The sequence below is a fragment of the Rhinoraja longicauda genome, chromosome 36, assembly GCF_053455715.1.
Source record: "Rhinoraja longicauda isolate Sanriku21f chromosome 36, sRhiLon1.1, whole genome shotgun sequence".
Taxonomy (NCBI): Eukaryota; Metazoa; Chordata; class Chondrichthyes; order Rajiformes; family Arhynchobatidae; genus Rhinoraja; species Rhinoraja longicauda.
Window position 1 is genome coordinate 16,950,504 of NC_135988.1, and position 27,302 is coordinate 16,977,805.

The 27,302-nt window shown below is 51.2% G+C and overlaps 1 protein-coding gene across 1 annotated transcript; it reads right to left on the reverse strand.

Annotated features, from left to right (window-relative positions):
* Positions 1 to 42: 42 nt before the first annotated feature.
* Positions 43 to 27,302, reverse strand: LOC144610333 (AT-rich interactive domain-containing protein 5A-like). The gene is given in 7 exon segments (XM_078428947.1): positions 43 to 3,244; positions 3,246 to 3,455; positions 6,928 to 7,117; positions 9,346 to 9,443; positions 16,996 to 17,048; positions 18,512 to 18,701; positions 27,271 to 27,302. Coding segments are annotated over 6 exon segments (1,659 nt in total). The 5' UTR covers positions 18,651 to 18,701; positions 27,271 to 27,302; the 3' UTR covers positions 43 to 2,275.

Here is a 27,302-nt window from a genome sequence, read left to right on the forward strand (position 1 = left end):
TTCTGGCGGCATGTCGGTCTTTATAACCAGAGGGCGAGAAATACAAAGTTTACAGTCACGTTTACATGCACGTCCATCAGAGAGTCGACACAGACAGACACCCAATTGTGTTCACTGCTCCATAATCCCGAGAGCTCCTCGGCTCGCTCAGTCACGGGTGGGAGATGGCGTCTAGTCGGTTGTGCACAATCTCAGTTGGCGCTACAGAGTTCCAGCGGCGGTGAGGTGTGACCGCCTTATAACGTTGCAAACAGCCGCTCACACTGGATAGGAGGAGTGGGTGGCGTTTCGGGTCGAGATCTGAAGAAGGGTCTCGACCTGAAATCCATGTTCTCCAGAGATGGTGTCCGACCCGCTGACTTTCTCCAGCACTTTGTGTCTATCTTCGGTATAAACCAGCATCTGCAGTTCCTTTTTACACAGTCTTTCGCAGATGCTGCCTGAGCCGCGGTGTTCTTCCAACACTTTGTGCTCTGCTCACGATTCCAACAACAGACGTTCCTTGCGTCCTCTGTTAAGTTAAAGGTGTCGGCCATTCGGCCCCTCGCGCCTTCTGATAGCACCATCACCGATCCGTTCCCTCTGAACTACTTTTCTGTCCCGACGCTGATTATTTCAATGTCCCAGCCTCTGTTCACCCGCATTGAATGCAGTCGGTGACCGACTCCTCCAAAGCGGGGGCTCCATAGACTCCCCCCTCCCGGTGCTGACATCTCTCGGCCCTGACTGACAACCTCACAGGTAGGGGACTCAGCATTTTGTGAATAAATACCTTCGATTTGTACCAGCATCTGCAGTTATTTTCTTATATACTACCTGTGTCCCCAGGCAGGTCACCTCTGGCATCTAACCCACTGAGCCCTGTGTCAACTTCAAGGCAGCAATTCACAATGAACCACGTTACAGACCAAGTCTGCGAAACACTCTCGGAAAATATCCCCCCAGCCCACCCCGTCCCCAACTACTCGTGGGAGGGGGCGATCACACCTGTAGGCGCTTATTCACAAAATGCTGGAGTAACTCAGCGGGTCAGGCAGCATCTCAGGAGAGAAGGAATAGGTGACGTTTCGGGTCGAGACCCTTCTTCAGACTGATGCCATCTGTAGGCGCTATCGCAGATGTGGCCACACCAGTGCACTATATAAATGCAGTGAACTCTTTTATTCTGACCCAGTGCCAATAAAAACAAACATATAAATTATTTATGTAAGAAGGAACGGCAGATGCTGGTTTAACCCGAAAAAAGCGATCTACCGGTTGTCAAATACTTTAATCCCCCTTTCCATTCTCACACTAACCTTCCTGACCTCGGCCTCCTCCATTGTCAGAGTGAGGCCAAACGCAAATTGGCAGCTTACAGCCCAGGAGTATGAATCTGATTTCTCTAACTTCAGGTAACCCATTCTTTCCCCCTCTCTCTTTCCACCACCCCCAAGTCATACCAGCTTCAAGGTCGTCTTGTTGAGTCTCATAGTCTCTACTCGTTCTCTCCTGACCCACATTGGCCTCTTTCCTTTATCATCGTGACTTTTACGCATATTTTCATTCGTTTGTTCTATATCTCTCTCTCCTTCACCGTCTGACTGTATCTCTCGTTTCCCTCTCCCCCGACTCTCAGTCTGAAGATGGGTCTCGACCCCAAACGTCACCCATTCCTTCTCTCCAGAGATGCTGCCTGTCCCGCTGAGTTACTCCAGCATTTTGTGTCTAAATTATTTCTATTTGTTTGCTACTACAAGGAATGGTCCAACTGTCGCCAGTGAAAGATCTCCTTCCTGGTCCGTTTGCCCCCTAAACCAGTTACAAGTGAAAGTGCTGGAGGAACTCAGCAGGTCAGGCAGCATCTGTGGAGGGAATGAACAGACGATATTTCGGGTAACGAACATCTTCTCCAGTCTAACAAAAATCTGTCCATCCCCTCCACGGATGCCGCCTGACCCACTGTGTTCTCCAGCACTTTGGGTTTTTTTTCACTATAGAGTCCAGCATCTGCGGTTCCTCGTGTCCCCATCGGTCGCTCCGTTGAGCGAGTCCATTGGATTCCTCTTGACACTCGGAGCAGCAGCAACAGCAACAGCGGCGCGGGGCTCGGCGAAGTCAAGTCCTTCCGCGCCGATGTCCAAAGGGCCTTGTATCCCCGGCCAGTCTCAGTCAGTCACGGATTATTTACACACCAGGGAGGGGCGATGCCCCGTTTGTGTGGCTCTGGGCTGGAGCGTTGTCTGCCACAGTTCCCCGGGCCGGGCCAGGCCAGGCCAGGCCAGGCCGGGCCGGTCTACAGCTGCGGCCGCACATGGGCGGAGAGGTAGGGCGTGGGATAGCCAGCCAGCGGGTAGAGTCGGTGCCGGAGGAAGGAGTCGTAGGAAGGTCCGGCTGCCCAATGTTTGTAGAGATCCAGCGGGTATCCAGGAGCGGCGAGAGTCCCCGCCGGCCCGGCGGGCGCCATGAAAGAGTTGAAGGCGAGCGAGGGGACGAGGGAGGAATAGAGCGCCTGCCCTTTGAATGGGAGGAGGTAGGCGGCTGGGAACCGCTCTCTCAGAGTCAGCGCCGGGGCTGGGCTGGGGAGGTGGGCTCCGGGCACCGCCAACAGCCAGGTGGGCGGAGGGGTTTTGGCCGGCTTGTCCTCCTGGCCCACCGGCTCCTTCACCACTCGCAGCGGGGACACGACGCGGAGCCTCTTGCCCATAGCCGCCTCCGCCAGCGGGCCCGCCTCGCACAGAGCGCCGGCCGCCTTCAGCCGCTTTGCCGGGACCCTCCGCGGCAACGCCACGCTGAGAGGCGGCACCCAGCACGACTTAGGCCGGCCTGGCTGGGCTGCCCACGGGGGGTGGTGGTGGGCGAGGACCCGGGGTCGGGGTGTGGTGAGGTCGGTGGGCCGCTCGCACAGCTCGCTGTAGCCGCGACAGCAGGGTCTGAGGGGCAGGGGCTTCACCGCGGCTGGCCGGAGCGGGGGCACCGGGCCATGTCCACTCTCCCCCGCTGTCCGACGGACGGGCAGCCAGTCCCCGCTGCTGGCCAGGCGCGGTGGTGGTGGTGGTGGTGGCGGGGGCGGCTGGATGACCGAGGGTCTGGCCAGACTGACCGCTCCGCCCCCGGCCGCCGCCTCCGCCACCGCCCCTCTCTGGGCGAGGACCTTCTTCTTGGCTAAAGGCGACAGGATTCCCCGCTCCTTCCAGGGCGAGGAGCGGTGGGGCCCCAACCCTGACCCCAGCGCCGGCTCCCCGCCGCCCTCTCCCCGCCCCCCCGGCCGCCCCCCGCAGCTCCTCATTCGACCCCGGACGGGGATCCTTGTCGCCGGCTGGTCGCGGGCACCCGGCGCAGCATTTCTCTCCCGTCGTCGCCCCGTCCGTTCCCGGGCACTTGTGATCTTCGGGAGGAGAGGGGCAGTGGCGGCGAGGGTCCCGGGCCGACACGACACCGACCCCGTGTCCGCATTGGCCGCCGGAGGGGGGTATCTGTGTGTGTGGGGGGGGGGGGGGGGGAGACACAAAGCAGAAATCCTCAGTCACAGGGCTGACAAAACTACATCTACACCCCACGCTGCCTCGGCAAGGCCCAGCATCATCAAGGCCCGGCATCATCAAGGCCCGGCACCATCAAGGCCCGGCACCATCAAGGCCGGCACCATCAAGGCCCGGCACCATCAAGGCCCGGCACCATCAAGGACCGGCACCATCAAGTACCGGCACCATCAAGTACCGGCACCATCAAAGACCGGCACCATCAAGGACCGGCACCATCAAGTACCGGCACCATCAAAGACCGGCACCATCAAGGACCGGCACCATCAAGGACCGGCACCATCAAGGACCGGCACCATCAAGGTCCGGCACCATCAAGGACCGGCATCATCAAGGACCGGCATCATCAAGGACCGGCATCATCAAGGACCAGCATCATCAAGTTGTCTCACCCGGCCACTCTCTCTTCTCCCCTCTCCCGTCGGGCACAAGGTACAGACGTGTGAAAACGCACACCTCCAGATTCAGGGACAGTTTATCGGCTGTTATCAGGCAACTGAACCATCGACACAAAGTGCCGGAGTAACTCAGCGGGACAGGCAGCATCACTGTTGAAAAGGAATTGCGTGACGAAGGGTCTCGACCCGAAACGTCACCCATTCCTTCCCTGCCGAGATGCTGCCTGTCCTGATGAGTTACTCCAGCACTTTGTGTCTACCTTCAGACTAAACCAGCATCTGCAGTTCCTTCCTACACAATTAGAGGGCGGTGTTGGACTACTATCCACCTCATTGGAGACCCTTGGGCTCCCTTTGATCGGACATTACTGGCTTTACCTTGCACTAAACGTTATTTCCTTATCATGTATCTGTAGTGTGGATGGCTCGATCGTAATCATGTATTGTCCTTCCTCTGACTGGTTGGCACGCAACAAAGCTTTTCATTGTACCTCGGTACGTGTGACAATAAACCAAACTGAGCTAAACTGAGGTGTAGGAGAATGATCCAGGAATGATTGGGTGAATGTACGATGAGTGTTTGACAGCACTGGGCCTGTACTCGCTGGAGTTTAGAAGGATGAGGGGGGACCTCATTGAAACTTACTGCATAATGAAAAGCCTGGATAGAGTGGATGTGGAGAGGATGTTTCCACCAGTGGGAGAGTCTAGGACCAGAGGTCACAGCCTCAAAGTTAAAGGACGTACCTTTAGGAAGGAGATGGAGGAATTTCTTTAGTCAGAGGGTGGTGAATCTGTGGAATTCTTTGTCACAGACAGCTGTTGAGACCAAGTCATTGGGTATTTTTAAAGTGGAGATTAATATTTTCTTGATTTTAAGGGTGTCAAAGGGCACAGAGAGAAGGCAGGAGAATGGGGTTGAGAGGGAAAGATAGATAGAAACATAGTAACATAGAAAATAGGTGCAGGAGTAGGCCATTCGGCCCTTCGAGCCTGCACCGCCATTCAATATGATCATGGCTGATCATCCAGCTCAGTAGCCTGTACCTGCCTTCTCTCCATACCCCCTAATCCCTTTAGCAAAAAGGGCCACATCTAACTCCCTCTTAAATATAGCCAATGAACTGGCCTCAACTACCTTGTGTGGCAGAGAATTCCACAGACTCACCACTCTGTGTGAAGAAATGTTTTCTCATCTCGGTCCTAAAAGACTTCCACCTTATCCTTAAGCTGTGACCCCTGGTTCTGGACTCCCCCAACATCGGGGTCAATCTTCCGGCATCTAGCCTCTCCAACCCCTTAAGAATTTTATATGTTTCTATAAGATCCCCCCTCAGTCTTCTAAATTCCAGCGAGTATAAGCCCAGTCTATCCAGTCTTTCCTCATATGAAAGTCCCGCCATCCCAGGGATCAATCTGGTGAACCTTCTCTGTACTCTCTCTAAGGCAAGAACGTCTTTCCTCAGGTTAGGAGACCAAAACTGCACACAATACTCCAGGTGCGGTCTCACCAAGGCCCTGTACAACTGCAGCAGAACCTCCCTGTTCCTAAACTCAAATCCTCTTGCTATGAATGCCAACATACCATTCGCTTTCTTCACTGCCTGCTGCACCTGCATGCTTGCTTTCAATGACTGGTGCACCATGACACCCAGGTCACGTTGCATCTCCCCTTCTCCCAATCGGTCACCATTCAGGTAATACTCTGCTTTCCTGTTCTTGCCGCCAAAGTGGATAACCTCACATTTATCCACATTATATTGCATCTGCCATGCATTTGCCCACTCGCCTAATCTATCCAAGTCACTCTGCAGCCTCCTAGCATCCTCCTCGCAGCTAACACTGCCACCCAGCTTCATGTCATCCGCAAACTTAGAGATGTTGCATTCAATTCCCTCGTCCAAATCATTAATATACACTGTAAATAACTGGGGTCCCAGCACTGAGCCTTGCGGTACCCCACTAGTCACTGCCAGCCATTCCGAAAAGGACCCGTTTATTCCTACTCTTTGCTTCCTGTCCGCCAACCAATTTTCTATCCACCTCAACACTGAACCCTCAATACCGTGTGCTTTAAGTTTGTACACCAATCTCCTATGTGGGACCTTGTCGAAGATCACCCATGATTGAATGGCGGTGTACACTCAATGGGCCGAATGGCCTAATTCTGCTCTTGTCTTATGCAATCTGTTCGAGGAGCCCAGCCACCACTTGTATCAGTCTTGTTGAAGATAGCAGCACCCTCGATGGGCCGAATGGTGCACAAGCCACTCGGCCCCTCGAGTCTATCCTGCCATTCAGTCTGATGCTGGTTGATATTGCCCCAGGTCTGCTCTGCTCCTCTCCCTGTTGCCCTGAGCACACTGATCCATAACCCATGGGCTTCTGGTTTAGTTTAGAGAGAGAGCGCAGAAACAGGCCCTTCTGACCACCGGGTCCGCACCGACCAGCGATCCCCGTACACTAACACTATCCTACACACACTAGAGACAAGTTATGATTTTTACCAAAGCCAATTAACCTGCACGTCTTTGGAGTGTGGGAGGAAACCAGAGATCCCGGGAAAAGCCCATGCAGGTCACAGGGAGAACGTACAGATAAGCACCTGTTGTCAGGATCGAACGCGGGTCTCTGGCGCTGCAAGGCAGCAACTCTACCGCTGTGCCACCCCTCTTTGTCTGGGAGAGGAGGCCATTCGGCCCATCAGGTTTATGCCAGTTCCAGGAGCAATCCCACCAGTCTCCTCCCCCAGTTATCTCCCCACAGGCCCATCAACTCCCCCCACATTCTACCCCTCACCCCCGCACAATTTACAGCGGCACATTCACCCATCAACCTGCACCAGAACACCTGGGGAAACCCACGCAGTCACAAGAAGAACGTGCAATCTCCACATGAACAGCACCCGATGTCAGGATGGAACCCGGATCGCCGGTGCTGTGAGGTAGTGGCTCTACCCGCTGTACCGCCGTCCCCCGTAGACAGCCGGGAGGTGTGGGTTACCGTACCTCACTGCCCTGGCTGTCCTGCACGCCGGCCTTCCCTGGTCTCCGCTTGCTGTTCTGTTCCTTCAGCAGCTCAGCGCTAGAGCCCTTGCCGTCATTGCCCCGGACCACCTTGTACTGTTTCCGAGGCTTGCCCGCCGGCAGAGGACGGTCAGCTTCCCCCTTCAGGTGGCGCTCGTACGGCAACACCAGTCTGTCCCACGGAGAGGGGAGGGGAAGAGAGGGAGGGGGAGAGAGGGAGGGGGAGAGAGGGAGGGGGAGAGAGGGAGGGAGGGAGGGGGAGGGAGGGAGGGGGAGGGAGGGAGGGAGGGGGAAGAGAGGGAGGGGGAGAGAGGGAGGGGGAGAGAGGGAGGGGGAGAGAGGGAGGGAGAGAGGGAGGGAGAGAGGGAGAGAGGGAGGGAGAGAGGGTGGGGAGAGAGGGAAGGAGGGGGAGAGGGGGAGAGGAGGGAGGAGGGGAGAAGGGGAGGGAGGAGGGGAGGGGGAGAGAGGGAGGGAGGGAGGGAGGGAGGGAGGGGGAGAGAGGGAGAGAGGGAGGGGGAGAGAGGGAGGGGGAGAGAGGGAGGGAGGGAGAGGGAGGGAGGGGGAGAGAGGGAGGGGGAGAGAGGGAGGGGGAGAGAGGGAGGGGGAGAGAGGGAGGGGAGAGGGGGAGGGGAGAGGGGGAGAGAGGGAGGAGGAGAGTTTAGTTTCTTTAGTACCGAGGTACAGTGAAAAGCTGTTGTTGCATACTAACCAGTCAGCGGAACAATAATACATGATTACAATTGAACCATCCACTGTGTAATGATACATGATAGAGGGAATAATGTCTCGTGCAAGTTAAAGGAACATGAATGGTTTCTCCCTCCGCATATGCTGCCTGACCTATTGAGCATTTCCAGCATTCTCTTTTTTTTTACAAGAGTCAGCTTGAGCCTTGTGCAGTGCCCTGGAGCAGGGATGGAGTCGATGTAACCGGGGCTCATGGTGGAAAGTGAAGACAAGAGGAGGCAATGTTGCCAACATTTAGCACCAGGAGACATTTGTTCATCCAGAAGTGAGTAATGGATAGGTAATCTGGGAATACTGGTAAAGGAGGGGTCGAGGAGAGTGGAATCAAAGAACTGCAGATACTAGTTAATGTACAAAAAGGGCACAAAGTGCTGGAGTAACTCAGTGGGTTCGGCAGCATCTCTGGAGAACATGGCTAGGTTACGTTTCGGGTCGAGACCCTTCCTCAGATGTGAGAGCCAGGCATGGGTCGGATCTCAATCTGGAAACGTTGTGAACGCTGCCCAGTCCATCTCCAGCTCCCATTGAAGGGATTTACCGGAGTCGCTGCCTCAAAAAGGCAGCCAGCATCATCAGAGACCCACACCACCCTGGCCACACGCTCATCTCACCACTGCCATCGGAAAGAACCTGAAAACTATAACATCCAGGTTCAGGAACAGCTTCTCCCCTACAGCCATCAGGGTATTAATATATATTTTAATATATATATATATATACATACACACTGAACTTTTTTTCTCATTTATTATATTGTTTAGTGTACTATGTTTACATACTGTGTTGTGCTGCTGCAAGTAAGAATGTCATTGTTCTATCTGGGGCACATGACAATGAAACACTCTGGACTCTTGGAATGATTGTTGGTTGAAGGGTGTGTGTTTGACCAGTCAGTGGTGGATCCCTCCCAAACTTATACGTTTGGTACATCTCATCTGTTTGGATAGCATGCAAAACAAAACTATTCACTTGGCGATAATAGATCTAATCCTAAACCAGGATGACAGGGAGGAACAAGAAACTGCAAAAGCTGGTTTCTATAAAAAATAAAGACACCAAGTACTGGAGTAACACAGCAGGTGTAGGGTGGCACTGTAGAGTTGCTGCCTTGCAGCACCGGAGACCCGGGTTCGATACCAAATACGGGTGCTGTCTGTATGGAGTTTGTATGTTCTCCCCGTGACCGTGTGGGTTTTCTCCGAAATCTTTGGTTTCCTCCCATATTTGAAAGACGTACAGGTTTCTAGGTTAATTGGCTTGGCATCAATGTAAATTGTCCCTGGTGTGTGTAGGATAGTGTTAGTGTGCAGGGAATGCTCATCGGTGCGGACTCTGTAAATTGCCCCCAGTTTGTAGGGATTGGATGAGAAAGTGGGATAACAGAATTAGTGTGATCGAGTGATTGATGGTCGGCGTGGACTCAGCGGGCCGAAGGGCCTGTTTCCACGCTGCATCTCTAAACTAAAGTAAAAAGCAGGTCAGGCTGCATGCAACTGGAGAATGTGGATAGGTGATGTTTCGGGTTAGAACCCTTCTTGGCAACTGCCCCAGACGGCCAGCAGAGGGGGCGAGTGAGCTGCAGGGATACCCATCCCTCCACACGGGTGGGTGTCTTGTCTCTGCACTGTGCCCACTGGCAGTGCCCACTCCTACCTCTCGTAGTGCCGCCGAGTACAGGTGGCGGCGCTGGTACTGCCTGGGCTCCCCCCCAGCTCGTCGTAAATATTCTTCCAGAGACGGCTCGTGGTGATCTGCAGGAGCAGAGACAGAGTTTAGTTGTAGACTTCGTTTTATAGATACAGCGTGGAAACAGGCCCTTCGGCCCACCGGGTCCGCGCCGACCTGCGATCCCCGCACATTAACACTATCCTACACACACTGGGGACAATTTTTACATTTACCAAGCCAATTTACATATGTACCTGTACGTCTTTGGAGTGGGCAGAGTTGAGTTTTATTTTTTAGTTTAGAGATACAGCACAGGAACAGACTGTTTGGCGCACTGAGTCCTGCCGACCAGCGATCACCGGTTCACACTAGTTCTATGTGATCCCACTTTCTTATTCAATTCCTACACACTTGGGGCAATTTACAGAGGGCCAATTAACCTACAAACCCGCATGTCTTTGTTAGACACAAGGAACACAAGGATGCTTGATAACAAAATAAAAGACACTAGGTGCTGGAGTAATTCAGTGGGCCAAGAAGCATATCTGGGGTACCTGGATAGGGTTGAGGGAGGAAACCGGAGCACCCAAAGGAAACGTTCTCCACGTGGTCACAGGGAGAACGTGCAAACTGCACACAGACAATGCCCATGGTCAGGATCGAACCCAGGTCTCTGGCGCTGTGAGGCAACGGCTCTACCAGTATGCAACTGGTCAGTGGTGCTGGGTGGCAGTGGGCAGCATCTCCAAACATCAGTCTGAAGAAGGATCTTGAGCCGAAACTTCCCCCATCCCTTGTCTCCAGAGACGCTGCCTAGCCCGCTGTTAGTCCAGCATTTGGTGTAAATCGGCATTTGTAGTTCCATCCAACACATCTCCAAACATCATCCTGGCACCGACACCCTCTTCCCCCCAGCACCCTCCCCTCACTCCAATGTAACACCTGTTTGATCTCTCGCCTTTCCCAGCTCTTATGAAGGGAGAGAGGGGCCCAGTGAAAAAGCTGGATGAGGCCAGGAAGAATTTGGACAGGCTGGACCTTTTCTTCTTTAATGCAAAGGAGGCTGAGGGGTGACGTTATAGAGGTGTACAAGATCGTGAGGGGCACGCGTTAAGTGAACGCTCACAGACTTTTTCCTAGGGTAGAGGATTCTAACACTAGAATGCATCGGCTTATGGTGAGAAAAAGAGATTTAAGAGGGCAATTTATTCACCCCGGGGGTAGTCCGTATCTGGAATGAGCTGCCAAAGGAATCTGTAGAAGCAGATACAAATCTGACTTTTAAAATACATTTGGACAGATAAATGGATAAGAAGGGTATAGACGGAAATGGACTAAGTTCATTCTTGTGAAATTACTGGTAGAGGATTGGTGTGGTGTTGGTTTTGCCTGTCATGCTGGCGGTTTTAAATCATCAGTATAATTGTATCAGTTCTCTGTACACGCACACTTCCTGACATATAGTCATTATTTCTCAGTATAACCTGAATTCCCTTGTCTGAAGTTAACGGTTCGCAGGGGGAAGGGGAGGGAATTCCCCACTTTGTCAGCAGCGTGCTCTCCACGCAGCAGATGGTCGTGTTCCTGCCCCTCTCCAGCATTTATTCCCACTGCCCCCACCTCACCAGCCAACCTGCCCTGTGCTTCCTTTGACTTCACCTACTTCTTGTTGATTCTCCAGGTTAACAATCTCCCATTTCTCATTTCTATCTTCCCAAAATGCACAAGCAGGATTGCCCATTGCCTGCCCCACCAAACTCATCTCCACATACCTCGATTTTTACCTTGTTCAGTCCCTTCCAACTTACACCCGAGGCACCTCACATACCCTTCATCACTTCAACAACTTCCAATTCCTCGACCCCATTTCTCCATCTTCACCATGGATGTCCAGTCCCTTTACACCTCCATCCTCCACCAGGAAGGACTCAAGGCCTTCCGGGTTCTTTCTTGACAGAGACCCAATATGTTTGGGCAGCTTACAACCCAGTGGTATGAATATTGATTTCTCTAACTTTAAGTAACCCTTGCACCCCATCTCTTTCCATCCCTCCCATTCAAGAGAGAGCTAGATAGAGCTGCATTCAAGAGAGAGCTAGATAGAGCTCTTAAGGATAGCGGAGTCAGGGGGTATGGGGAGAAGGCAGGGACGGGGTACTGATTGAGAATGATCAGCCATGATCACATTGAATGGCGGTGCTGGCTCGAAGGGCCGAATGGCCTCCTCCTGCACCTATTGTCTATTGTCTCCCCCACCCAAGTCGTACCAGCTTCAAAGTCGTCTTGTTGACTCATTGGCTCTACTGCTTTTTGCCTAGGTCACAGCTAATAATGGCCTGTTTCCCATATCATCGTTACTTTTTTGCATATCTTTCATTCATTTGTTCTAATATCTCTCTACATCACTGTCTATATCTCTAGTTTCCCTCTCCCCTGACTCTCAGTCTGAAGAATGGTCTCAATTGGAAACGTCATCCATTCCTTTTCTCCAGAGATGCTGTCCGACCCGCTGAGTTACTCTGGCTTTTTGTGTCTATCTTCCTAATCGGTTCCCCTCCACTAGCACTCTCCTCCACCTGGCTGAACTTGTCCTCACCCTCAACATCTTTCCCTCACTTTCTTCAAGCTAAAGGTGTAGCCCTGGGCACTCACATGTGCCCCAACTATGCTGCCCTTTTGCTGGTTCAATTTAATGTGGAGTTACAGCGTGGAAACAGGCCCTTCAACCTGTTTTTTAAAATTTATTGAACTTTCGTTTATTGTTATGTTTTCGACTTTGCACTATTATTGCCATTTATTTTTGTTTGTTTTATTAGATAGATATATATATATACTGAACTTTTATTTGTTTATATGGGTTTTACAGAGCACTATGTTTATATATACCGAACTTATCTCTACCTACCTCGACTCCATCCTATCCCCCCTGGTTAAATCCCTCCCCACCTACGTCCAAGACACCTCACACGCTCTCCATCTCCTGGATAACTTCCGGTTCCCAGGCCCCCACTCCCTCATTTTCACCATGGATGTCCAGTCACTCTACACCTCCATCCCCCACAAGGATGGTCTCGACCGTAGAACCAGCCAATCCCCATCGACCAACACTCTCCTCCGCCTAGCAGAGCTGATTCTTACCCTCAACAACTTCTCCTTTGACTCCTCCCACTTCCTCCAAACCAGAGGCGTAGCTATGGGCACTCGCATGGGCCCTAGCTATGCCTGCCTCTTTGTCGGGTACGTCGAACAATCCCTGTTCCAGACGTACACTGGCCCCATCCCCGAACTCTACCTCCGCTACATCGACGACTGCATTGGTGCTACCTCTTGCACCCATGCAGAACTCACTGACTTCATACACTTCACCTCCAATTTCCATCCTGCCCTTAAATATACCTGGACTATCTCTGACATCTCCCTCCCGTTTCTGGACCTCACCATCTCCATCACAGGAGACAGACTAGTGACGGACATTTACTACAAGCCCACCGACTCGCACAGCTATCTGGACTACACTTCTTCCCACCCGGTCCCCTGCAAAAAGTCTATCCCCTACTCCCAATTCCTCCGTCTACGCCGCATCTGCGCCCGGGATGAGGTGTTTCAGACTAGGGCTTCCGAGATGTCCTCATTCTTCAGAAAACGGGGCTTCCCCTCCTCCATTATAGATGAGGCTCTCACTAGGGTCTCTTCTACATCCCGCAGCTCCGCTCTTGCTCCCCCTCCCCCCACTCGCAACAAGGACAGGATCCCCCTCGTTCTCACCTTCCACCCCATCAGCCAGCGGATCCAACATATCATCCACCAACATTTCCGTCACCTACAACGGGACCCCACCACTGGCTATATCTTCCCATCCCCTCCCCTCTCTGCGTTCCGCAGAGACCGTTCCCTCCGTAACTCCCTGGTCCACTCGTCCCTTCCTACCCAAACCACCCCAACCCCGGGCACTTTCCCCTGCAACCGCACGAGATGCAACACCTGTCCCTTTACCTCCCCCCTCAACTCCATCAAAGGACCCAAACAGTCTTTCCAGGTGAGACAGAGGTTCACCTGCACCTCCTCCAACCTCATCTATTGCATCCGCTGCTCTAGATGTCAACTTATTTATATCGGCGAAACCAAGCGCAGGCTCGGCGATCGCTTCGCTGAACACCTGCGCTCGGTCCGCATTAACGCAACTGATCTCCCGGTGGCCCAGCACTTTAACTCCCCCTCCCATTCCCAGTCTGACCTCTCTGTCATGGGCCTCCTCCAGTGCCATAGTGAGGCCCGCCGGAAATTGGAGGAGCAGCACCTCATATTTCGCCTGGGCAGTTTGCAGCCCGGTGGTATGAACGTCGACTTCTCCAACTTCAGATAGCTCCTCTGTCCCTCCCTTCCCCTCCTCCTTCCCAGATCTCCCTCTATCTTCCTGTCTCCACCTATATCCTTCCTTTGTCCCACCCCCGACATCAGTCTGAAGAAGGGTCTCGACCCGAAACGTCACCCATTCCTTCTCTCCCGAGATGCTGCCTGACCTGCTGAGTTACTCCAGCATTTTGTGAATAAATGTTTATATATCTGTTGTGCCACTGCAAGAATACATTTCATTGTTCCATTTTGGGACATATGACAATAAAACACTCTTGGCAACTCTGTTTACAGACCTATTAAGTTGCTGCATGAATGAGTTTCATTGATCCATTTTCAGTACATTTGACAATTAAACATTGTTGACTTATGTTCCGAGTGGTTTATTTAACGTGTTCAATTTCTACGGCTGTACCGACGGATGTGATGGAGGGAATTGTGTGGAACAGGAGGACAGATTTCTATCTGAATTTAACGCCGAGAGATTCCATCCTGAGCATGTAAAAACATGGAACTGCAGATGCTGGTTTACACAAATAAAACCGCACAAAGTGCTGGAGCAACAGTGAATCAGGCAGCAGCTCTGGAGAACATGGACAGGCAGGGTTTAGGGTTGGGACCATTCTTCAGACAGGATAGGCAACATTTCAGGTCGGGATCCTTCTGAATAGGTGATGTTTTGTCGCAGGACCTTCTAGATATTATCTCCCTAGATTCCCACATGATGCGGAGCAAGAACTGACAGTGAAAGCATGGCGGCTGTGTTTTCACCATCAAGGAAAGGATACTCATCCTACTTGGTGAAATTACAGAGAAAGACTCAGCAACCAACCCAAACACTGAGGCAGCAAAAGAGAACGGGGACGTGAGAGGCTGAGTGAGAGGAATGGGAGGCACAGTAGCACAGCGGTAGAGTTGCTACGTACAGCGCCAGAGACCCGAGTTCCATCCTGGCCTCGGGTGCTGTCCGTGTGGAGTTTGTGCGTTCTCCCTGTGACCGCATGGGTTTCTCCGGGTGCTCCGGTTTCCTCCCACACTCCAAAGATGTACGGGTTTGTAAGTTAATTATTGGCATCTGTAAATTGTCCCTAGTGCGTAGAATAGAATTAGTGTATGGGTAACCGTTTGTTAGCAGAGACTCGGTGGCCCAAAGGGCCTGTTTCCATGCTGTATCTCTGAAATAAAGGAAGGAAGCAAGAAGGAACGTCTAGGAGTAGGAGGGAGAAGGCAGGCAGCATCTCTTGCTCTCTGTAACCTGCTGAGGCTGCAGATTCCTATTTTAATCCTTGCTCCAGATGATGCAACTGTCAGGAATTGTGCTTTTGCTGTGAATTTTGGAGCAACAGCTGCAGTTGCCTTGTCCCTTGATGCCAGCATAGAGTCCATGGGAGACCGACTCTGTCAGTCAGGTCCTGCTGCACGTCACATGAGAATCCAGGGACATCTTGGACCGGAACACTGTCATGTCCAGCAGGCTCCGGCCAGGTAACGTCTGGGCGGCGCAGCGGGTAGAGCTGCTGTCTCAGAGCCAGAGATCCGGGTTCAATCCCGACCTCCGGCACTCGGTGTGTGTTCAGTTTGCACATTCTCCCTGTGACTGTATGCTCCAGTTTCATCCCACATCCCCAAGATGTGCAGGTTTGTAGTTTAAATGGCCTGTAAATTGCCCTCAGTGTGTAGGGAGTGGTGAAATCTGGGGCCAGTTGATTAGAAACTTTGATCTTTTCATTCAACTTTCAATGAAATGTCAAAGGAGAATAAAGGGATGGGACTAATGTAGGACTAAGTAAATGAGTGGTTGATAGTCGGCACGGACCTGTTGGGCCGAAATGCCTGCCTCTGACCTGTATCTCCCCGTGATTCAGTCCTTGCAGACCAGGGAGGTTGGAGTCACCCTAAGCGTGGGGACCCAGGGTCCCTGTCCTGGTGAGCAACCTCTGGGCTCTTTGGAGTTCCCAATAGCTGCCCATCCCCAAACAATGACCGCTCACCCTCCCAGGGAGCTTGACCCATGTCAGGTCACCAGGGTGCAGCTAGATGCTGCTGCTGGGGAAGAAATGCGAATGACGTGAGATTTTTGTCGATGTTTTCCAACACGCCTTGCCAATTCCCAGCTGAGGATTCCTGGGAACCAAAGTCTGGTCAAGTCCCCATGACCAGGAGGTCTCAGAAGGCTGGGATGTTGACGTTTGTTTGGGGCTGGTTTCCAAGTCAAGCCCTTGAGATTGGAATTCATTGGATTGGACACTGCGCAATGGGAAAGACTGGTGCCAAAATGTCAGGGGGAGTACGCGACAGGCCTCCACGCACAAAATGCCGCAGATGCTTCAGATCCAAAATAAAGATAGAAGCTGCCAGAAAGAGTCAGCAGGCCAGGCAGCATGGGTGGGGAGAGGACACTGCTAATGTTCGGGGTTGATGATCTCTCAGTAGAACTGGAAACAGATGCTTCGCTGTCACCTTCTCCTAGCTAACCTCCTTTGATGTCTTGTTTTCACACCTTACACGTCCTCATCTGTGTCTCCCTCTCCCCTGACTCTCATTCTGAAGAAGGGTCTGGACCCGAAACGTCACCCATTCTTTCTATCCAGAGACGATGCCTGCCCTGCTGAGTTACTCCATCTTGGATGGAAACCAACCACGTTTTAAGTTGTCAGGGTGGTGAGGTGGGGCAAGAGGGAATGAACAGGGCGGGTGTGAAGGGGAGCAAGGATTGACGAATTGGTGCTTGACACAGTTGATAGGTGAGGGTGTGATGGTCACCCCACAGGAGATGGGATTGAGGGGACAAGAACTGAACCCTATGTGCCATGAAGCACACAGAGAAAGCCAAGATATCGTGACTGGAAGATGCTGAAGTCAGCATTGAGGCTGGAAGTCTGAGGCAACTCCAGTTAGAGTCCAGTCCAAGTCCAGTCCAGCAAGTCCAAGGTGATATCCTTGAGCTTCGAGCAAGCTTCATGGGAACATGTTAGGACACTAAATACTCTTGAATTTAATAGAGGGGCAAATGCACTGCCTGCATTGCAAGGCAGAGTAAGACCGGGCTGCCAGTCAAAAAAAGACAAAATGCTAGAGTAACTCAGCGGTTCAGACAGGTGATCAGAACATAGATAGGTGACGTTTCGGGTCAGACCCTTCTTCAGTCAAAGCCTGGCTGACTTATGATGGAGGAACACTAATACAGTCGAAGGCTAGAGAGCAGGAACATTACAGGTGGCTGGGATTCGGACCTGTGCCACAGGTAAAGAAAGGTTAGCGGCAAAACTAAAGATGACTCACCACTTCGTAACCGCCCAGCTTCTCCACTGCCTTGTAGAGTGTGGCCAAGTTCACTGCGAAGAGAAGGCAGGCACAGAGTCAGCAAAGGTGGGAACTTCCACTGTGTACAGCGAGAAGAGAGGGCATTGTCTCCCTGCCCCCCCCTGCTCCCGTCACTCCCTGGGCCAGAGGACACCAACGCTCTCACACATGCCCACTCGTGCTGGGTAGCCGTAATCACTGCAGCTTTGTGGAGAAATGAAAGTTCACAGTCGTCCACTGAATGTCAGCATCGTCAGAGACCCACACCACCCTGGCCACACTCTCATCTCGCTGCTACCATCGGGAAGAAGGTACATGAGCCCAAGAACCATGACCGCAAGGTTGAGGAACAGCTTCTTCTCAGCAAACCTCAGGCCCTTGAACACTGCACATCACTAACCTCAGCAACTATAGACTTCGGTTTTGCACCATTATGATCTGGGTACCAAGTATTACTTGGAATTAATTTCTTACATTTTTGATTACCATACATTATCTGTGTGTTATTGCAATAATGGGCCTGTTAAGCTGCAGCAAGTAAGAATTTCATTGTCCTGTTGCTTCTACAAGTAACCATTACATACTCTTGACACTTGAACCACTGGTTTCGCTCCTGGGATCATAGATCAAAGGTTAAATCTCGCTCCTGGGAATGGGACTGGCAGTGAGGGAGCACCTTGGGGTTCTGAGGGAGCACTGCTTCACCAAGGGAGCATGAGCAACGCTGTCCATGCGGTGGCATTGCTGAGTCGTATGGGGAGTCAGAGCAGAGGGATTGCTGCGATGTTGGGGAGCGGAGCGAGGGAGCGGAGCGAGGGAGCGTATCACAGCCTCCAGGAAGTGGGGACAGTGGTCAGTGGGGACACACTGCTGAAGGGATAGTTTTTTTTAAGATGAGGATTTAAACCGAGTCTGTGGCCTCGTAATGAATCCCACAAATGTAATCACGGGGAGAGGGCTCGCTTGTGATTGGGGCAAGATCTGCTTTCAACTACTCTGAGACAGACATCGTGCTCTTTATGATTTAGTTTAGTTTATTGATGCAGCACGGAAACAGGCCCTTCAGCCCACACCGACCATCGATCACCCTTTCATGCTAGTTCTATGTTATCCCACTTTCTCATCCATTCCCTACTTAGGGGCAATAACACAGAGGGACAATTAACCTATGAACCTGCACATCTTTGGGATGTGGGAGGAAACCAGAGAAAAACCTACACAGTTGCATGGAGATCATGCAAACTCCACATAGACAGCACCTGGTGCCAAAATTGAACCTGGGTCTCAGGCGCTGTAAGACACTGTGGGTCCTTGCTGTGCGAAGGCTGCCTGCTGTGTTTCTTTGCTTGAATGATACATTATTGGATGTGGAACTTTGGGAAGTGCTTGGTCTCAGAATGCCATCGTAGATGCAAGGCATCATCTGCCAAGCTGCTCAGCCTTTGCCACGGATGCCCGAGGCTCAGTCCCCCTCCTGCGTCAGCCCCTCACTCACCTTGCTTGAAGCCCAGGTGTGGGATTCTCTCGATGGGAGTGCCCCGCTCCTTCATAAACTGGTACAGGTTGTCCAGGAAGCTCTGCTGGGTCATTTCACCGGCGCCCGCATCATCCGGCAGCTCCGGCTCCTCTGCCATCCCCAGCTCTGTTGTTGGCGCAGCGGCAAGACTAGGCTACGGTCGTCACAGCTGCAAGAGGAACCGGGCATGGAGCTGAGCACCAAATCAGTCAGTCCAGCCAAGGGAGAGAGACAGCACTCTATCCCCAACACCCCATCTACACCGACTGGGGTTTGGGAAACAAGACTATTCCCAGACTGATGCCCAGTCACAATCACAACTCCATTCCCATTCGATTTTCATAGAGAGATTGGTCTTTCAATATTTCATAGTGCATAGAAGGCCATTTCTTGATTAGTACAGGTGTCAGAGGTTATGGGGAGAAGGCGGGAGAATGGGGTTACGAGGGAGATAGATCAGCCATGATTGAATGGCGGTGTAGACCTGATGGGCTGAATGGCCTAATTCTGCTCCTATTCCTTATGACCTTATGATTCAGCCCATCGAGTCCATGCCTGCTCTCAAGGCATTTCTAGCGACTAATTCTCTCTCATATGCCCATCAAATCTGCACCCCACGTACCTACTCAGGGGGCAACTTACAGAGGGCCAATTAACCTACAAACCCGCAGGTCTTTGGGATGTGGGAGGAAACCTGAGCACCTGGAGAAAACCCACACGGTCACAGGGAGAACGTGCAAACTCCACGCAGACAGCTCTGAAAGTCAGGACCAAATCCAGGTATCTGGCGCGGTGAGGCAGTAGCTTTAGCCGCTGTGCCACCACATCACTCATGTGAATGGCAGGACACACCAGATAAGTCATGCTGGATGCATGGATAAAGGGGAAGTGGGTGGGTGGTGTTCACAGAGACTGCAGCTGGCATGACCAACATGTGGCTTCTCACACAGTGTTCCGTGTCCGCCAACACCTCCGAGAATGGTGGGAATACCCTGATCCTGCCCTGTGGATTGATGGATGGCTTGGTGCAGTTGGGCAAGAACGTTCATGGACTGGGAAAAAAAACAAAGACATAAAGTGCTGGGGTAACTCTGTTGGGCTGCAGCATCTCTGGAGAACATGGATGGGTGACGTTTCAGGACCCTTCTTCTGACATTGTGGGGGGGAGGTGGCCTGAGGGAAGAAATATGGAAGAAAGGAGGGGCAGGACAAAGCCTGGTGATTGATAGGTGGATGCAGGTGGGGGGGGGGGGGGGTTGCGATGGATGGTTGGACAAAGACAAGAGATGAAAAGATTAAACATGTGAGACAGAGGAAGGACGTAGGAGAGAAATGGGAGCAATGGGTACAATTGGAGAATTCAATGTTCATACTGTTGGGTTGTGAGCTACCCAAGCAGAACATGAGGTACTGTTCCTCCTGTTTGTATGTGGCTTCGCTCTAGTAATGGGTCCAGTACAGAATGGCATACGAATGGGAGTGAATATGGCTCGCAACTGGGAGTATGGGTTTCACGATGGGTGCTGTGCAATGGTCAGGTTGGCAGGTAGGTTCATCAGCTTGCAGCTTCTATCAGCAAGAGGCACCGTTCCACACACTCACTGAAACAGCGTCAAATGACACCTCACAGTAAGGGCGACCACTGAAACCACCTTGGTCTTTCACTTCACACCTTCTGAAAATTCAGTTCGTGGTGAAAGGCAGACAACTCCTCTGTAGGAGGTTCCCTCATGGGTCAGTGCCTGGGCCTCGCGGGTCGGAGTCGGAGCCCTGCGAGTCGACGAAGCCTGGGTCGATGGAGCCCGTGGCTGGGACCTGTGTCGGCGCCAGGAGCGGACCTAGCGGCGATAGTGGAGAGGTCGATGTGGCCGTCGATGAGGGTGCCAAACGATGGACGAGCTCGGACCGTGTGGGAGCGAGGACGCTGCTGCCGGGGGGGGGAACTGCCGTGAGGGAGGGGAAAGAACAATGGAGAACCCGGCGTGGGGAGACTGCCATGTGGGAGGAGGGGGGGGGAGCAACCTTTTCACACAGACGGTGGAGCGAGCTGCCAGGTAGTTGAGGCAGGGACAATAACAACATTTACACGAAATTTGGACAGGTGCATGGATAGGAAAGGTTAAGAGGAATGTGGGCAGGCGGAACTAATGCAGATGGGTAATCTTGGTCGGCACGGGTAAGTTGGGCCAAAGGGGCTGTTTCCGTGCTGTATGACTCTCTCTCAAATGTCAGCCAGCGACATAATCCACCCTACATTAGCACAACTCACTAACAGTTCTGACATTATACCTCTACAGCCATTCATCGCTGCTCACTGTAGAAAAATAGGTGCAGGAGTAGGCCATTCGGCCCTTCGAGCCACCACCGCCATTCAACATGATCACGGCTGATCATCTAACATCAGTACCCTGTTCCTGCCTTTTCCCATAACCCTTGATTCCTTTAGCCTAAGAGCTAAATCTAACTCTCTCTTGAAAGGGAGCTGCTGACCAGTCAGTTGAAGGGGTTAGTGCTGGTTGCCAGGGTAACTCCAAACTAATCCCACTCTCTCACAGCCCTGCCCCAATCCCGAACTGTTCCCACCACCCTACACTCCCACACTCATTACTAAGCAGGAACCAACCCAATTTCCCTCTATGGTCATCATATTCTGGACCAGTTTAGTGTCACATTTATAAATAGAATCATACAGCACACAAACAGCCTCTTTGACCCAATTGGTCCATGCTGACCAAGATGCCCCATCTATGATAGAACCACCTGCCCGCATGTGGCCCATATCCATGTAAACCATGTACCTGTCCAAATGTCTTATAAATGTTCTCCAAACTCCTCGAGCTTAGAATACCCTACTCTGCAATGGGATCCTTAGCTTCCTGACCCACAGACCTCAATCAATACGTGACAAAGCATCCTCACGATGATTAAAATCATACAGCGTGGAAAGAGGCCCTTCAGCCCAACTTTCCCACACCGACCAACACGTCCCATCTACACTAGTCCCACCTGCCTGCATTTGGCCCATTTTGTTCTGAACCAGTCCTATCCATGTACCTGTCTAAATGTTTTTTAACCATTGCAATAGTACCTGCCTCAACTACCTCCACTGACAGTTCGTAGCATACACCCACCACCCTTTGTGTGAAAAATGTACCACTCAGGTTCCTATTAAATCTTTTTCCCCTACCATAAACCTATGTTCTCTGGTTTTCAATTCCCCTACTCTGGGCAAGAGATTCTGTGTGTCTACCCAATCTGTTGGTCTCATGATTTTCATGATTCTCAGCACCGGTGCCCCACGAGGCTGGTTTCTCAGCCCCTTACTATGTACCCTATGCACTCATGAATGTTTATATCAGCTCTAACAATGACGAGACGGAGTACAGGAAGGAGATAAAGAAGTGAGTAATAGTGACACTGACTGTCTCATCGTCTGCCTGGATTACTTGCAAAACTATCTCGGTACCTGTAATAATAATAAACTAATACCAATTCTTTGTGGGACTCTCAATAGCGGCAGGGTCCTGTGCCAAAATGTTCCACGTTACCACAACCCTCTCTGGTCACATCCCATGGCTCTTGCTTTCTCTTGGCGACGGTCTTAAGTCACCAGCATTTCAGTCATTCTCCCTCTCCAACAGATGGAAACATCGATGCGCTAGCCTGTACACCTGAGCTGAGAACATATCTCCTCCACATCTACGCATCTCGTTCCAGATTAGCCCAGTTGCCATCAGTTCTACCCAGTCTGTATTCTGAGTGTTGTTCTCTGGAGGCAACGTTAGAAATGGTCCACTTTTACATAGAAACATAGAAAATAGGTGCAGGAGTAGGCCATTCGGCCCTTCGTGCCTGCACCGCCATTCAATATGATCATGGCTGATCATCCAACTCAGTATCCCATACCTGCCTTCTCTCCATACCCCCTGATCCCTTTAGCCACAAGGGCCATATCTAACTTCACTTAAATATAGCCAATGAACTGGCCTCAATTACCTTCTGTGGCAGAGAATTCCACAGATTCACCACTCTCTGTGTGAAAAAAAACGTTCTTATTTCTGTCCTAAAAGACTTCCCCCTTATCCTTAAACTGTGACCCCTTGTTCTGGACTTCCCCAACATAGGGAACAATCTTCCTGCATCTAGCCTGTCCAACCCCTTAAGAATTTTGTAAGTTTCTATAAGATCCCCCCTCAATCTTCTAAATTCCAGCGAGTACAAGCCGAGTCTATCCAGTCTTTCTTCATATGAAAGTCCTGCCATCCCAGGAATCAATCTGGTGAACCTTCTCTGTACTCCCTCTATGGCAAGAATGTCTTTCCTCAGATTAGGAGACCAAAACTGTACGCAATACTCCAGGTGTGGTCTCACCAATGCCCTGTACAACTGCAGCAGAACCTCCCTGCTACTATACTCAAATCCCCTCGCTATGAATGCCAACATACCATTTGTTTTCTTCACTGCCTGCTGCACCTGCATGCCTACTTTCAATGACTGGTGCACCACGACATCCAGGTCTCGCTGCATCTCCCCTTCTCCTAATCGGCCACCATTCAGATAATAGTCTGCTTTCCTGTTCTTGCCACCAAAGTGGATAACCTCAACCTTTGGAAGATGGGAGCTGGTTGTTCAATGAAACATTGGGGGAAGAGACAAATGTCATGTCATGCTGGGATCATCTGTGAGAGAACAAGCCCACATCCAGTGCCACAAGCTCACACATCTACATGATGACACATCCACATCCAAAGAGAGAGAAAACAGACACACACGGAGGAAGATGTCCCACACATGGCTTTACTGCACAATGCATGCACAACACAGCAATACTGGGATCGTCTGTGAGAGACCCATGCATGTAGACAACAGACAGAGAAAGATGTACGTCAATGATACACACATGCAAGCACACACGCACCGGCACACACGCACCAGCACATTATCATTGCCTTCCACCAATCTGTTCACCTCAAATTATTATCTGATGCTTATCGTTAACCACACGCTGTAGAATTTCCTTTTATTACTCATTTCCTCCTTGGAAAAAAGAGATCAAACACAAACAGAAACACAACACAAATTGTGACTAACCCCGATCAGTACCTTACTACAGAAATTGCTCCGTTATTTAAGGTCAATATAACTGCCTTGCTAACTATGCTCGCAAAATCACAACTGTGGCTGAAACAGTCTGGGCTTCGAGAAGACAGCTCGTTGATCGGAAATGACAGCTTTCCAAGCTCTGCTGATCTACTGCTGATAAGAGTGTACCGGCACTGTACAGTGAGAGAGCAGCGGCAGGTCCACAGCATAGACCCAGTGCTGCCCAGCTGTGCACCATCCACTCCCTGGATGCTGCTGCCTGCCTTACCCCGTCTCTGATTAATGACTGCCCACTAACTGCTGAGCTCCACTTTTGTGAAGGGCACTCAGGCTTCCTCACTGAAGGTTACTGCTTGCTACAGTCATCTCATGGAAACAGGCCATTTGGCCCATCATGTCAGTGCTGACCATAAAGCACCCACTTACACTCATCACATTTTTCCTCTCATATATATCAACACCTGACAAAAACAGGCCCTTCGACCCACAATGTCTGTGCCAAACACGATGTTGAGTTAAACCAATCTTCTCTGCCTGCATGTGATCCATACCCTTCCATTCCTTGCATATCTATGCATCTAAATGTAACTAAAAGCTTCTTAAATGCCATTATTGTATCTGCCTCCACCACCACCCCTGGCAGCATGTTCCAAGGCCCCAATACTCTCTGTGTAAAAACCTTGACCCTCACATGTCCTTTCAACTTTCACTTCAACACATGAACAGGCCCTTCGGCCCACCTTGTCCATGCCAACTGTTGGCTTACTGGGCTAGTCCCATTTGCCTGCGTTTGGCCTACATCCCTCTAAACCTTTCCTATCCATATATATGTCCAAATGTCTTCTAAGAGTCCTAATTGTAACCCTCCCGTCTCTCACCAGGAGCGATCATCAGTCGACAATTAACATACCAGCCAACTTAGTCATCTGGGATGTGGGAAGACACATGCGCGGTCACAGGAAGAATGTGCAAACTCCACGCAGACAGCGTCAAAGGTTGGGATCGAACCCGGGTCAGTGAAGCAGTGAGGGAGGGGCGTTAGTCACTGTACTACCCAAGCTTCCACCCTATCCTCCAGCGATCACACCAAAGCTCCAATTAACATGGCAACAGGCAGCATCTGGAACCCAACCAGCCCTTGAGCCTTGCCCACCTTTTCATGAGATTGGGGTTTCTCCCAAGGTTCACAACAAAGCTCTCCCCCAATCCCAGTCAGCAACTGATCCTGGTCCAGTTCTGAAGCAGCGTCGCTGACACGGGGCACCTTGGTCAACGTGGACGAGTTGGGCCGAAGGGTCTGTACCAGTGCTGTATGACTATTCTGAACTGAAACACCACGTCTTCTCTCTCCATCGATGCTGGGTATCTCCTATATCCACCATCTCCACTGGCTTGTTTCTCAATTTATTTTCAACACCACCGGTTTGAGAACTGCGCAGAGTTTTGGTCCACATGTGACAGGAAAGTGCTCAAAACCAAAGCCTGTGGATTCCAGAGCAACCACTCAAGTTTCAAGCTCATCGGAATAAGTAATTTCTTGGGAGGGATGTGAGGGTAAATGTCGGGGTCAGGAGACCTACTGAAGGTCAGGGTCAGGACACTCTCTTATACCCCAGAGACTCCTCCGTGAACCCTGAGGCATCACAGGAGGCCATTCAGCCACTCAAGGGCAACATCTCATGATGCCTCCGAGTTGACAGAGGAGTCACTGGGCTAGTTCAGTTTAGTTTATTGTCATGTGTGCTGAGGTACAGTAAACTTTTTTTTTGTCGCCTGCTATCCAGTCAGCGGAAAAACTATACATGATTACAATCAAGCCGTCGACAGTGTACATATACAGGATACAGGAAATAGCATCTAGTGAGGGTCTCCAGACCCTGACCGGCTGCTTGGGTCACTTGCAGGGTCTCTTACCATGCTCGGACTCCGAAGTCTGGCCTCAGCTTCAAGAGTCAAAAGAGTGTTTAATTGTCACATGTACTGACAACGGAACATTGAAATGTTCCCCGCCCCCCCCCCCATGCTCCACCTTTGCTGATCTGCAAAACTAGGACAGAGAGCTGGAGCAGCAGAATCAGCCACTGTAACCGAGCTGGGAGAACGTCTGCGGCCTGTCAGCACCATTGTTCTCTCCTTATTTTTAGATCTGCTGTGTCAGGAAGAGGACTGATATTCAACAATCCTTCACCTTCTGCAAGAGAGTCAGCATGGAGAGAGCGCGTGAGTCGTGCTTGGATCGCTGGCGGGCTGTGTAGGGCTTGCGTCACATTAATCGCTAGCATTGGGAGCAGTCTAGGCAATTCATCCACTAATTTGGGGGCTGAGAGAGTTGTCCTAGCATACATGGTTGAAAAAGTTGTCTCTGTATTCTTCGAAGTTCAGAAGAATGAGGAGTGATCTTCTGGAAGGGGTCGAGAGTCTTGGTGAATTGACAGGGTCGATGCCGAGATGTTTCCACCAATGAAAGAAACAGAATGGCAGGACAGAGATAGAAGATGGCAGGGGATGGATAATCTCAACTTCTCAACCCTAGGAAGGTGTGTGTGGGCTTCACCGTCTGGCACGGCCTGGAATAGGCCGCGGGATTTTCCCCGCCCGGCAGGGACTTCAATGTCGGGAGTCCCGACCGCCCCGACGTGGCAATTTCAACAGCCTGACCGCGGGAGAAGACAACAGGGAAGACGGCATGGAAGAGAAAGACATTCTGGCCTTCCATCACAGTGAGGAGGTGACTCACTGTGATGGATGTTTTTTTGTTTTATGTTGGTTTTGTGATTGTGTGTTTTATTGCTTTATTTCTATTGCTTCTTATTGTTAACTGTGGGTAACGGAATTTCGTCCAAAAACATGTTTTTGGATGACAATAAAGGCAATTCTATTCTATGGATGAAGTCACTTCCCTTCATGTTCTTATACACCTCTATAATGTCACCCCTCAGCCTCCTGAACTCCAAGGAATAAAGTCCCAGCCTGTCCAACCTCTCCCTGTAGCTCTGGTTATAGAGTCCGGGCAACATCCTCGTAAATCTTCTGTGCACTTTTTCCATCCTCATGATATCCATTCTAAAGCAGGGCAAGGGAGGAAATGTGGCGATGTGGGAGGAAATCAGAGCAGCCAGAGGGTAGAAATCCCAAGGTTCACTGGTCTGAAGGACAAAGCACAGTGAGGGAAGAGATAAACTGGTGGACATGATGGTCAGTTCCTCAATGGACGGTGGACCATCAAGCCACCTGATTCAGGCACACCCCAGCTCTGGAGAGCGTTGGAGCTGAACAAACTGATCCAAATCAGGACAGGAACCACGAGATGGGGTGCCGGGCTCAGATCTAAGCTTAGGTTTATGACTACTACTGGCACAAGTAGCAAGATACAGTAAAAAGCTTTGTTTTACATGCTATTCAAACAGAACTGATATACCATACAGACATGTCAAACAAAATGTACATTGGGTAGAGAAAAAGAGAAGATACAGAGTGCAGAATATAGTTCTCAGCATTGTAGCGCATCAGTTCCATAGACAGTCCAAAGTCCGCCATGGGGTAGAAGTGAATCAACGTGGGAGTGAATAACAAAGAGAAAGACCCTCAAAGACCACCATTCAGTGACTTCCTCTGCCCTTAGCTGAGTAACTCACCAAGTCAGACTGGAGACACAAGGAATTGCAGA